The 14,453-nt window shown below is 38.0% G+C and overlaps 1 protein-coding gene across 3 annotated transcripts in view; it reads left to right on the top strand.

Annotated features, from left to right (window-relative positions):
• Positions 1 to 14,453, top strand: part of PPARG (peroxisome proliferator activated receptor gamma) — a 56,569-nt gene that overhangs the window by 25,336 nt on the left and 16,780 nt on the right. For all 3 annotated transcript variants that reach the window (XM_027666031.1, XM_027666032.1, XM_027666030.1), the window contains 3 exons: positions 7,190 to 7,417; positions 9,156 to 9,325; positions 10,666 to 10,804. In XM_027666031.1, coding sequence (XP_027521832.1) covers positions 7,198 to 7,417; positions 9,156 to 9,325; positions 10,666 to 10,804 — 529 coding nt within the window. In that variant the 5' untranslated portion in view covers positions 7,190 to 7,197. The remainder of the gene's footprint in view (positions 1 to 7,189; positions 7,418 to 9,155; positions 9,326 to 10,665; positions 10,805 to 14,453) is intronic.

Raw genomic sequence — 14,453 nt, 5'->3', positions numbered from 1 at the left:
TTCTACAGGTTGGTACAGTGGATGGAAAAGGAGACTTTCTCAAGCTCATCCCCCTCCTACTCAATGATTAACCCCTGAGGTGTGCCCTTGGCTGCACCCTGGCACAGCCCTGCTCCTCCTCTGCTTACAGAGCTGGCCAACCCTCCTGGGCTAGAACCACTGAACTGGTTTCATATGGAACGTTTATTCCCTTTCTGTCAAAAGTATATTCTCTATGTGGCATTTTTTGGTATTTTCAGGTGTCTTTCCTAGCAGAAATGTTGATTTTTGGGCCACTTTTTGGTGGCTTGAGAGTTGGACCTGAGGAACAGAGGAGAAAATGTCATCTATTATCTTGATGTGCTTGAAGTCAGCAGTGCTTTTAACACCATCTCTGCTAAAAGGTGATGTTATCAGTCATCTGTGAACTTACTAAGTCACTTATGGAGCTGATTTTGACCCTCAACATTTACTAGAGACACTGAGTATTTTCTTTGTTTTTACAGGTAAATTATAGGCAGAGAGCTTTAGTTTAGAGTTCTCTGAAACAAATCCAGAGAAATTTGGTTCTTTTGTTCTGCGGTGAGCTCAGTTTTAATTCCTGTAAATATTTTTTATAAATTCATGCTTGGAAAGCAAACCAGAAGGTCTAGTGAGACAGTGGTACCCACAGGAGAGCGAATGAGAAGTGCTCTTCTTCCTGCCACGACACACAGTCCTGGGCTGGGAGCACTGAAAGGCAACATTGAGGGTTTAAACCCATTTGAATTTACAATACAAACAATTGTCAATACTTACTCTATCAGTTGTCTAAGTAATCCCGGGCCCTTTCCCCACTTTAATAGTGATTTCTACTATGTAATTTGCTTGGAAAATGACTGATTTGCATAACTATTTTAAGTCCTACGAATATACTGCTGTTCAGTGTGTTTGTTCATCGTCACATAATTGAAACAATTTCTGCCCTGAATTGTAAAAATGTTTTGAATATATGCATGGATAGAAAGAAAAAAAATTCTTCATGTCTCTGCTTCTTTTATAACAATAAAAATTCTGTAATGGATTTTTGGAGCAAGTCTTTATAGGTCTTTTGCCCTTACTTTGTTTTTGCTGCTGCGGTTGGAAGCATTCTGATTTTGTCAAACACAGAATTGTGGGTATCAGCCAACAGGGCTCTTTTTATGTACTTTTTTTGCTTATTTGTTTGTTTAGGAGCATCACTGATTGTGTCAGCGGAGTTCTTGGAAAGAGGGGTTTTCTTAGTTATGCTGTGCTCCCTCTGCTGACTCTGCAGCAACAGAACACAGAAAGGTGCACGTCCTGCTGTGGGGAGTGGGGCAATATTTAGGAACCTGCAGGCCAGGAATGTATTAAACGACTATGGGCAAGAGCTTTGAGTTATTGTTTGAAATACAAAAAAAGATTCACACACTTCGGTTTATCCAAACCAAAATTACCTTTTTTTCATGCAAATGTTATCGATTAGACGAAGTCCATTATAATGACAAATACTGTGAATGAAAAAGATATATTTCATTATTGAAGAAAGTATCCCCTAAAGACTAAAGGTTCCTTGTACTCGGGCATAATCAGGAATATTAAAAATATTTAGATGAATACAACCCCTGCTGAAGAGTGATATTTTAATGGTAACACAGAGAATGGGAAGGGATAGGGGGGAAGATATTATTATTTCTTCGGACACGTAGAGAACTGAGAGAAAAGTCTAAATAGTTCCCTTTTAATTTTCACCAGGAAAAAGTAAATGCAGTAAGATGGTGCAATTTTTTCTAAATAGTCCCAAGTTCACTGAGTAGGACCAGGTGATACCATTTTCCCAAGTGTTACTGGAATTGCTGACCAGCTCCACCTCCCAGAGGCATCAGTGAATCACTCTGTGAATGCAGTGGATCACCAGACCCTCTGCCTCACATTTAGGACCTGAAAACAGCAGTGACAAAAATGTTGGCTTCAGCTACTTGACAGTTGCCACACAGAATTTCTGTGTCAGAGGTAAAGAAAGAACTGTTTTTGGAAGGGGAATGCAACTGTGTTATCACAAGACTGTCCATTCTCATAGTCCTTCTGCAGCATTCTCATCTAGAATATCAAGGGAGGTCTTTAAGTCAGCGGGTGTGGTGCCATCACTTAGGGTAGATGTTTTTGCAAGGCACACATAAAGCATTTTATTGCTCCTCCTAATAGATGAATTGAATATACAGGGATATCACACTGCCCCTTCACTATTTCTAAATTTTTGTTAAAAGCCAGGGCTGATTGTGTGATCTTAACCAACTTATGTAGGGCATCAGAGAAGTCTGAGCTGGCCTTAATTAATCAGTAAAAATACCATTAAGTTCTACAGTACTTCCTTGAGTTTACTTGACAAACTGACACATTTATACATGAGAGGAAATTCAGACTATTCCATTAAATATGTTTTAGTTAAAGAAAAAAAATCAGTATTTACATCACATATATATTTGTCTGTATTTATACCCATCCGTGTCATATAATTATATCATTGCCTTGAATTTAATAATGTTCCCAACTGAGAGGCTTTATCTATTCAATTTTTTCTTCTGATTTTCTCTAACTCCTATGAGGTTAGGGTGTTCTGATTGCTTCATTAAATACCTCTAGGGTCATATTTTGGTAGTTTTGTCTGGAAAGAGCGTGTCTAGAATGTAGTGTAACAGGCCTTTCAGGTTAACTGAGCACAGGTAGTGTTTATGGTAAAGAGGAGCTCGTGATCCAAGATGTTTTTCATGCCATGGTAATCTCTTATATTTTATGTTTTCCTAATATGAAAAATGCAGTGAATAATTGTCTTAGAAGCTGGAAAGCAATTCAAGTTCAGATTGCTAGGGAATGAAGTGACTTAATGATATGATATTTCTCTAATCAGCACCAGAATAATCAACTGTGAGCTGTCATTGTGAGTGCCAGTCAGAACAGACCTGCATCAGAGGAGTCCATGTGCCTTCTTTCCCTTCCTTGCACACAACACTCAGCAGTGGCTGCAGGAGTTTACATGCAGGTGAAAGGAGTTCTGACAGCTGGTTTCCTATCTCAGTGTTATCTCAGCAGCTTTATCTCTTTTGCTTCTGGTCTTTTTTGAGGATTAAATGGTAAAGCTCCTCCATCTGACTTCCTGTGAGTAACGTCCCTGCTGCTGTTCTGCACAGCCCTTTGCTGGCTGAGAATGAGCTTTGCACATGAAAATCGTTTAAACCAGAGAGAAGCTTATTGGTCTCTTACTTAGATGTCACAGGAGCATATACAAGTTTTATGAAAGAATTCTGTAGTCTGTTGATTAAACTTACTGTGTTTTTTGGTGTTGGTTTGGGGTTTTTTTTAAAGCCATGAGAAGACAATTAGTTTTTGATTTTTTCCCAGAGAGAAATGTTGGTGTTTTGAAAGGGGGGGCTGGGTAGAAAGACAAAATACACGACAAAAATCAAGTAAAGCTTTATGCAAAATAGGAATATTTGTAAACTAACTATTAAACATAGGAACACTTTTCACTTTCTGGTTTTCAATAATGAAAGAATAGCGCACAAAAGGTTTTCTTTATTCTAGTATTGCTATCTGGAAAGTGAAATTCATTGTTTCTACTGTAATAGCAAATTTTATTAAACTGAGCAAGGTATCCATAATTTGATTAAGTCGTAGTGAAGATTTGAACATAAAAACTGTAATGAAATGATTGCTGTTTTGTACCCAAAACCTGAGCAAACCTGAAAATTCTCATAATTCAGAAATGTTTATGAACAATATCAATTTGGGATTATTGATGCCGAGCTGTTTTGTTGTTTAAAGAAATGCTATAATGTGCAACTTGTTAACCAGAAATAGAGAAAGAAGCACCAAACATCTCTCTTGTGATTAGTTTGTACGTTGATATTCTTATAGTACAGAAACGACTGCACTGACATCTTCGAGATGCCTTTAGCAACCTTGAATTTACTGGCACCTTTAAAAGATTGCTATTAATTGGTATTTCTGTGCACCAGTGTTGTTTTATTTCTTTTTGTTTTTTTTTTATCCAAGCAAATATGTGCATGATGAGGAAGTCAAATTTAGTCCATTTGTTGTCATGAAATATGGTAAGAAAAAATTCATTTACCCCCTCCTTGAACAGACATCATAGTAAGTCCTAGAAATAGAATCCCAACAGCTGGAAAAGCACAGAATTTGCTTTATTAGATTTTATTTCTTTAATTTGCTTTATTTGATTTTACTTTAACAGAAGACTTCAGATACGCTTGGGTGTATGTCTAGTGTCATCTCTAGGTACCTTTGTGGACATCTCAGATGAAATTATAATATAGGCAACATAAGAATTTTTAAAAACTAAAAGTAGATTTTTTTTTTGTAGTAGAATGATTTAGCAAGGCCTTTTTAGTTGCCTGAAGCTCAGAAGAACTGATATTACCAGTCATGGGATATTAACCTCTGGAAGGGATGGAGTTTATAGGCTTTTGACTAAAGACTTGTAAATGGCTGTTGACTCCAGATTTTATTACCTTAGAGCAGAAGTAGGAGGAGCACAAAGCAGAATTACTCTGTGACCTGGTGAAGCTGAGCAATGCAGCCACAATTGCCAGGGTTTCTCTTCAGGGCAATCTCAGCATTTGCATTTCCTCTGCTCTCAGTATGTACAATGCATGTTTGACGTGGATAGACACACAGAAAACAACAATTAATAGAGAAAAACCAGCATGCATGAAACACAATCCCTCCTATTCAGGGATTGTTAATGACAAGTTACTTTTTAATTCTTTATCTTTAGTTTGTTGCTCCTAAAACTTCATACAAATCTAAAACATCACAGATTCCAGGCTAGAAATACTTTTACTGTGAAGCCACTCTGGTGTTATTGGTAGACTTTGCTGAAATAATTTAGCTGTGCTGACTATGAAGCCAGAGGATTCCTGCTAAGGAATTCCTGTGACCTCTTAGCTTTTGGGGCCTGTGCCCAGCAAGCCAGATCTCTGGACTTCCCTGCTTAGCTGAGTCTTTCTGAGCTGTAGTGTATCTGCTCACAGGGAATTTCTGTATTAGAATGATTCGGGACTTTCATTGAATTAATCCCATTGAACATCATCACCTTCTTCAGAACATCCCAGTCATTCCCTGAGTGTGAGGTGAAACACAGCCTGGCTTGACTTGTTCAGCTCACAGTGCTTGGCAAAGGAGCCTTTGAACTTGAAGAGACAAAGTGCTCAGGCTGTAACGGGGACCTGCCTGGAGCCATCCTTCTTCACCCCTGAGGCAGCAGATAGAAAGTGGACATAACCCTTGATGTCAGTTGCTTAAAGGAATATAAGCCCTTTAAATGTTAGATTATATATTTCTTTTTATATGTATTAAGGATTTGTCTAGTAATTACAAAAATGGGCTCTTAAGGAATCTATTCTATGTTGTTGCTCTGTTTGGAAATCTGTTTAAGGAAGGCAGCTCCCAGAGTTGATGGCCAGGGACTTGTACTTCGTGCTCACAGAAAAATTGACTGTGTGGAAGATAATATATAATAAGATAATACATACCGAGGTACTCTGACAACCTGTCATGTACTTTCCCCAGATAATTGTCACTTGTGATAGGTAGAAATTCTGTTGTGTACTTGGAGACAGATCTTGCTTTCACTGTGGATGACATGAGATAATATCCCATCCACGATAACATGAGAACATACAGAACAGGATAATAACATACAAGATAACACGAGATAACATCCCATGCAGAAGCCTTTGGGAGGGGGAGTGGCTGGGAATACAGGAGCATCTCTTTTGTCCCCACTGCAGTGAGAATTTCTCATCTGAAATTTAAGAATAAGAAAGATCTTTCGCAACCTTTCTTGTCAATGTGCAAGGTAGAAGAATTAAAATGTGCTGGGAGTCCCAAAAGGTGGAAGAACGATGGTGACCTTCCTGAGGAAATATTAAGGGAACTGTAGCCACTGCTGGCCATTGCTTCCCTGGCACTCCAGCACAGCCGAGGGGGAGCACAGTCACTCCTTTGCTCACCAGTAGCTCTGTCAAAACAAAGGATGAGCTCCAAATTATGGAGCAGGTCTGTTCCACTGCAGTCATTTTGCAACAGCAGTTTTGGCAGTGGGACAGAGTAGCTTTGATTCAAAGCAGATCAAATCGAAGTTTCTGTTATCTGGAGGTTAAAGGCTACTTTCTTGATTGAGTCTGAAGTCCAAATTAAACAACCAAATTGACCAAGCTATTTTAGTTCTGTAACATCTATTCTATTTTTAGATTAGAATGTTCTTTTTATAAATCATGGAAAATTAAACACAGACCTGAGCCATAAAATAGTCTTTTGCACTTGCTGTAACTTACAGACTTTTTCATATTTAAAATAAGTCTAAATCGAGGATTTCGGTCCAGGTATCTGTCAGAAGAGAGGCCTTGGTAAAACATTTTATATCTCAATCTAAATTCACTCCATTTGCAGAAGATTTTTGCAGATTGAAACTTTTTATTTGTTTACTACTTTCAAGATTTGTATAAATACATATGGAATTGGAAAAGTCATGAATTAAATTTCCTTGAGCCCTGGGTTTAAGATTGGGATAAAACCTTTCACAAATGTGAATGAGCGAAGATTTCAAGTATTTCTGTTATTTGGAGGAAAACCACCACTATTTAACACCAAATACTTTTTTTTTCTTAATATAAAAACCCCTAGGATTTTCAGGCACTTGCGAAGAATGATGATTAGAATTTGCAAAACTGAAAAATTAATTGTGAAAGACTTGGGATTCTATTCATGTGCATGCTATTGAAAGACGCAGTTAAAGTCGGTGTTATCTGTCTATTAAAAAAAAAAAAAAAGTGATTTTTTTCCCCACTTATGCTGCTTTAATTTCTTTATACCAAAGACAGCCTTTCTGTTCTAAGGCTGAGCCCTGGCTGCCAATTATCTCATTTGCTGTTATGGCATGAGATGTCAGAGCCTTCCTAAGAACCTCAAAGCTGAATTAACTGCCCAGTGCCAGCCATGCAGTGTCATTATACATCTAAGGTGTTATCTGATGACAAGCCAAAGGGTAGATGGGGCCTAAACACTCCCCTAAAACCTACACCTGAATATGAGTTTGCATCTCAACCCTCTGGACATGAGACAGTTGGGCCTGAACACATTACAGAGATAATGAATTTCTTTTAAAATGTCTTTGTTTGTTCGTTTTCAGGGATTACAATGGTTGACACAGAAATGCCATTTTGGCCCATTAATTTTGGAATCAGTCCTGTGGATCTGTCTGCCATGGATGATCACACCCATTCCTTTGACATAAAGCCATTCACCACTGTTGACTTCTCAAGCATTTCTTCCCCACACTATGAAGATATTCCTCTGGCAAGAGCTGAGCAGTCAAGCATTGATTATAAGTATGATATCAAGCTCCAGGATTGCCAAAGTAAGCTTTTACTTTTTTAAAATATTTTCTTCATGGTCAGTCTGCTTCATTGTCTGGAAGGTAGCAGAGATGTCCACAAGATATCCTTGCAGGGCAGATAGAAAAGACAGAATACCTATGGCAGACCTTCACCCTTCCAGGGCAGCACCTGGAGATTAGGCAAGGTATCAAGTATCCAAAATTACATGAAACACATTTTATTAGAAGCATGAACCCCTGCATTTGTTTCTGATACGGTCCTTTTCCTGTACTTTGTGTGTAACCAGGCCTTTGAAGCTCTGTGCACAAGATGCAGAATAAATCTCCTGGCTGTTAAGGAATGCCCCAGCATACACAGCATATTAATTATTAATGTGTGCAGCTTTTAAATTCCAAATGGCCTAAGAAACTGATGGGCTAGAAATATTGGCTACATCTGAGTCACAGCATTGGTATAGCTGTTACCAGTGTTCCTGGATTATTAACATACTATGAAACACGCTGCTCTTCCTCCAGTTAAGGTGAAAAACCGGCACTGAACTCTCCTTTAAAGAGAGGAAGGGACCTATTCTTAAGTAAGTTGTTACTGCATTTCTGTTCAACGTAGGAATGTGAGGTTGCTGTGCCTGGAAATTTTTAAAGATCCACTTCTCCTACTTAGATCTGGCATTACTTTTGTTGGCAGTAATCAGTACAGGAACTCTTTCAGGGAATTCTTGCTGGGAAAATTGTGGTATTTCATTTTGGTTGCACAGCAAAGCAGGTGCTATGTATCTATGAGTACATTTTTTCAGGTAACAATTTGTATTCCTTTTGTTTAATTAGAAATATTCATAACACTTTAATAACAAGCTAGAAGGTGCAGTAGAGTTTAGGTAGGATAAATCTCCCTGATCTTTACATAGATAATTTTCCACTTTTCTTTTTCTTCCCAGTTTACATAGTAAAGAAAACTTTCTAGTTTATATAGTGCAGCCAGTCTGGAAAAAGAAAAACATTTACCTTGTTGTAATACTGTATCTGTTACATCACTCCTGAGACGAGGCCCGATGGAATGTTCTGGTGTCAAATGTCACAGCTCTCTCCTGTGGCCAGAAATGATTGATTTAAAGAGCTTGTTCAATATTATAAATTGTTCTCTTAATTAGAAACTTTCAGAAGAGAAAATGTATCTCTAAAATTATCTCTAAAATTAAACAGTGTTCCCCAGGAGAGAGCTAAATTTCTTTAAATATCCAATATTATATTATCATATATATATATATATATATATATATGATTATATATATATATAATCCAATTATATATTATTCAATGTATAGGTCTATTAGACGCTTAAATATTTTTTAGCCTAGGTTCGACACTCCATCCCATCTCCCTGCAGTAGTTCTCAACACCTTAAAGGAATATAATCAGATTAGATACTGAGAGGAGGAAAACCTTTCAAATATGTATTCTCCATACATAAATTTTTAGTTTCCCTGTCTTCAAATCACTCCACACTACAGAGATGAAAACTGGATCTGGAATACACTTTCTACATCAGAATCTGCCCCTTCCAGCTTTTTCAGCCCATGTACTGCCAGTGAAACAGCAGCTTCCATCCCTTTGCAGCCTTTGTCTGCTGCTCATTTTGTGTCATGGAGAGATCTGGGAATCTGGATGTGTCTACTGTGATTGCTGGTGATTGTTCCTTGCTGCTTCTTCCACATATTTCATTATACTTAGAGTTTATCATGTAAATCTTCTCTGTGCACAGGTGCAATCAAAATGGAGCCTCCTTCCCCACCCTATTTTGCAGAGAAGGTTCAGCTGTACAACAAACCTCACGAGGAGTCTTCCAACTCCCTCATGGCCATCGAGTGCCGTGTGTGTGGGGACAAGGCCTCGGGGTTCCACTACGGGGTTCATGCCTGTGAGGGCTGTAAGGTAAGGGGGGCACAAAGGCACTTTTTCTGAAGACTCGATACTATTTTTCATCTGAATAATCACTCAGTAAAATCACAGATCTGTGCTTTTAAGAAAACAAAGTTTCAGGTCTTTAAGGAAATTGTTCTGCATATACTTTATGACTTCATAAGTGTTTTTTAAATGAAACTTGCTTTTTCTTGTCTACCTTACTATCTATTCAATTTTTTTGTGCATTTCTTTCACTTTTGTCAATTATGCAATTATATTTCATTCCTGCTGTCCTGGAGGTCACATGCAGAATCTGAATTCACAGAACGCAGCAAAAGCAAACTTGTGCCTGACTCCAAAGCACTGAGCAATTTAAAATTCAGGCTCTGTTATTCTGATTGATTAGAGTTTCTGTACCCAATTCACACATTTAGAGAATTCTAATGGTATTAAAGAATGTGGCTTTCTGCTTTAAAACTCCACTTTTTTTTATGTCAATGATATTTAGCGTTCACAGCACACAAAGGAGAAGTGGATGGTGTAAAAATTGCAGTCCTCAAGAGTGAGAAAAGAAATGTCAGGGAAAGAAATCATGATAATTTATTAAGTTCAAAGAAAAACATTAGAGTTTAATGTGAAACTCCCATGTTCTCTATTTCCAGTATCTTGAGGAAAATAACTAATAGGAAAGACCCAGTCCAGAGCTTAAATAAAATTTGTAACACTGAATTTGGAACACACATAAAGCAAAAATATTAGGTAGATTACTTAAATTACGGTGAATTATGTAAGTGTTGGCGTTATGCTTTTATTATTCCCTGTGAGACAAAAATGATGATAACTTTGGATAAACTTTATTAATTGATTATGAGTGATCTGAAAAAGCACCTTTAGACTGTAAAAAGAGAAATAACCCATAACCTTTTTTATTTGCTAGAGATCAAACTGCTGTTGGCAGAATTTTTTGTTTGTTGTGGTTTATAAAAAATTTTCTACATTGGTAGTGAACTTTAAATTTTGAAAATGTCCTGTTTATTTCATAGTAAATTGTCCCATGAGCAGTGGAGCAAATGGAGCTTTGCTTCCTTTGGCATTGTACTCTTCTTGCTCAGCTCCCAACTTGTATCCCCAGTGTCCTTTAAACCCCATTGATTCCCATAAGCTTCATCAGCTTTCTGAGAATTTTAGCCCTCTCTCAGTTGAAAATGCCGGATGAGATCAGCACAGGAGCAGACAGGATGGTCACAGGAGCTTTGTTTCCTTTGGAAATCCCTCTGACCCAAAGGTCAGTTCGCTGTGTGTGTAGAGAAGGGAGATGGTGACACTGGCAGTTCCTTGCATCCTTTAACATGTTTTTATGTTTACTGCAGGGCTTTTTTCGAAGGACAATCAGATTAAAGCTAATTTATGACAGATGTGATCTTAACTGCCGTATCCATAAGAAAAGCAGAAATAAATGTCAGTACTGCAGATTTCAGAAATGCCTCGCTGTTGGAATGTCACACAATGGTAAGTGCACAAAGCATATTTTAAAATCACGGTGTTTCATCTGAAAAATAACATGGCACATGAATAAGATTATTGAATGTGCTGCTTTAGCACCTGGAGTCTTTAGTTTCTTTACACCAGGCAGATCAGAAATATATGTTAGAGACATTGCCCCTGAGTTTAGGAGACTGCATGTGACTGGAGATGACTTTCGACATAAAAATCAGAGAGGTGGAGATTCGCCTCTCTTGATGCAATATGTAATGTAACATATTAATTGGTTTTATGCTCCATTACACCATTGGTAGTTCTCTCTGATCATATTTCCAGTGTAATTGTTATTTTTCAGTTCATGGTCTTGTTTTCTCACAAGATTTTTTTGCATGCTGTAGCTCAATGTGTCTTTCCTGTAAGCTGAAAACTTAATAATAAAAAATGGACTACAGAATGTGCTGAAACTTCAGAAATAATAGCAACTTGAATTTGCTAGTAGAATTTGTCTTAGACAGGCAAGGTGTTTGCAGTGCTCTCTGGTTCTGTGGTTGCCTTTACCATAGGTAAGCAGATTACATGAAGCATATCATGGTACTGCTCTCTTGCATAGAATTCGTAAGAAAGTCCTTCTGAACTTTAAAATTAACGGAGCAATTCATGTGGAAATACTTATGAATGTTTGGACAGAAAGATACAATGAAGATTCTTTGTTGCCTTGCTTTGGCAAAGCTGAGTAAAAACAGGAATTAACTGTCATAACATAGAGACTTATGTAATTCTAAGGGTAAAGAATTGCAAACATGACTGGGAAAATAATTTCTCTGTGGTTTTTTTAGAACTTTCATTACTTTCTATATAAAAAATGAGTGTACTGTCCCCAAGAGGAAAGTTTAACTGTGGTTTGCAAAGTTAATACATTCACTGAATGTAAATTGGTATGGGAAATGTTTTCCTAATAGAAAATATGGTTTTCGAATTCCTGGGATGCAACAGTAACACTCAAAAATAAATCTAATTTTGAAATGCTACTGTGGGTATTTTTATAGTAATTCAGGAGGTTTTATTATTATTGTTTTCGAGGTGTATGCCAAATTCTCCCATAACCCAGCAGCACAGCTCCAGTTGTGTCAATGGGAACCATGTGCAGTTCCATTGAGAAGGGGAAGGCCAAGACCATTCTCTCTGGCTTAGTAACATAAAGAATAGCTTTAAAATTAACATTTCACCTGCCATTCTTTCCTGTTCAGCCACTGCCAAGGCAGAAGCTGTGGCACTGAAGGGACCTGTGGTTACAGGAGCTGGAGGGAGGGATGGAGAGGAGCGGGAAAGGGCAAAGCCACTTGTCCCGGGGCTCAAAGGAACATTTTTCTTTGCTCCAGCCGGGAGTTCACCTAACAGGGCGTTGGTGTTTCTATTCCAGTATTGGCTTCTACATTTGCCTTGTTTGGGTTTTTTGCCCACTCTGGTTACATTACATTGCATGAAACGCCCTCATTCCTTCATAATTTATATACAAATTTATAACAAAGAGTGGAATTTCACCTTTGAAGACACAAGCCTTTATGGAGGAGCATAAAGAAATGCAACATTGGATGTTGTCAATGACACTGAGACACTTCTTACTGTTATATCTACAAATTAAAGTTCATCACATCACATGGAAATTGTAAAGGCTTGGAATCAGAATGTGGATTATTTGTGCCTGAAGGTTCCAATCTATGTCTGTCTTTGTGTAGATATATTATTGCAAAATGAACAGGGCACTTGCAAAAATGGGGAATGCCAGGAGACACTGAGCAGCTACAGCCACATTTTTTCACATATAAATGCTACATACAATTTGGCTAAAGGTTAAAACAGACAGTAGTGTTCTCATGCTTTGAATATTGTTTTCCTTTCCTTCTCTAGCCACAGTGCTGCTCTGTGTTTAACCCTGAGTTGCTCAGATTGTATTTTGAAGCACCACTAAGCAGAAGCTTGGTTCTCTTGTTTTAGGAATGTCATTCACTTTTTTTCTCTTCTACTATAAGACTTTATTTTTATAAACCTAAGTACTGTAATGGAAAAAAGAGAACACATGGCAATATGTCTTTATCATCAGTTCTGGGAGCAGTGAATTGCTCAGTCTGGGCACAAGCCTCCAGTAAGCTCAGACAGGTACCCACCTTGGTTTTATCTTGTGTTTTCTAATGTAAGAAACTGTATTTATGATCTGTGTGGGGACTCCTTTATGCTCAAAAACAATCTAGACAATCAGAAGAATAGAGTGTCCTACAGAGTAGTCTATAAGCAATCACAGTGACTTCTCCAGGCAGTAGAATCTGTAATTAAGGATAAATATTCTAGTTTTTCCACAGAAAGCCGAAGGATGTAAAGTAGCATATAATGTCTTACCATATTGGTTTTATATTACTGACATTTGGAGAACTGCAAATGCAAGTAAAAGAAATAACTGCCCAAGGAAAGACAGAGATCTCATGTTCCAGCTGCAGGCACATGCCCAAACTTGCAGCATCTTGTATTGCTGGGAAAGAAGCTGCCACCTGAAGCCCTTCCACCCTCGCAGCAGGAGCAGCAAGCCATGATTCCAGCAGCTCGTGGGCTTGTCCCTGCCCTTGCCATCCCTACAGCTTCGGATTGATCCCCTTCCCAGGCTCCTGGGAAATAAGGCAGTGGCTGAGGGCAGATGGAGGAGAGAGGAGATGAATAGAAAGGAGGATCAGTGGTCCAGGGTACAGAAGATGAGGCCAGGGACACAGGGGAGGTGGAGGGCAAAGCAGGAAAGGATGTCACCCATCCTTGAAATTTTCCTCAACCATCGGAAGTGCTGTGAGTTCTTATCCACCCTCTGAACTCTTTTTCCAGCCTAACCTTTGTAAGCATTGTCATCAGTCCCTCCTTCTTTCTTCTCATCCAAAATCTCACTTTCCAAACTCCTTCCATAAACCTCCTGGTGCCTGACTTTTGTGTCAGTCCCTCGAAAATGGCAATGACAATGATTTTTCCAAAAGGGAACCTATAGGCTGGTCTCACAAAACTGAATTTTGCCCCACATTTTGCCCACAATGCTATAAAACATCGAACACAATCTGCTGCAACTAATATAATATTTTAAAATATATTCTAAACATTAAAAAAATTTAAGTCCTATGTCTATGAAACTGTAAGATAAGAATGCTTGATTTACAACTCTCCATGTTGTTAATGAATTGTTATATTTAAAATATACTTTTGAGTCCTGATCACCTTTTCTTTAGGAACCTTTACTCTCATCATTCATGAATTAGATCAGAAATCTTCCCAACACTCATGTTCATGAAATAGGGACAGTGTTTAAAAGTGGGTCACAAAAGATCCACTGCTACTAATGCACCCCAAAACCACTCATTTAGAAAGAAACAACGACATGTGGGAATGACAGATTGCTAATAAACATAAGATCCATCCAAAAATAAAGATGCGTAACAGACTTCACCCCAAGTTTGGGGCAGTAAGAGATAACCCCACTGTGGCACTTGATTTTTCCATTTCCACTTACAGAGAAGGAATTGAAAATCATAATTTTTTAAAAAATAAACCAGGAATATTATCTTTGTAGAAAAATTTGCCTCATGAACCCCCATGCCAAGTATTCCTCAGAAATAAATACCAAATGTCTATGCAGCTTTAATCATGT

Source organism: Corapipo altera, unplaced genomic scaffold (assembly GCF_003945725.1).
Source record: "Corapipo altera isolate COAL_440 unplaced genomic scaffold, ASM394572v1 101, whole genome shotgun sequence".
NCBI classification, from domain to species: domain Eukaryota; kingdom Metazoa; phylum Chordata; class Aves; order Passeriformes; family Pipridae; genus Corapipo; species Corapipo altera.
The sequence above is the reverse complement of the archived record's forward strand: the minus strand, read 5'-3'. Positions and strand labels throughout refer to the sequence as shown.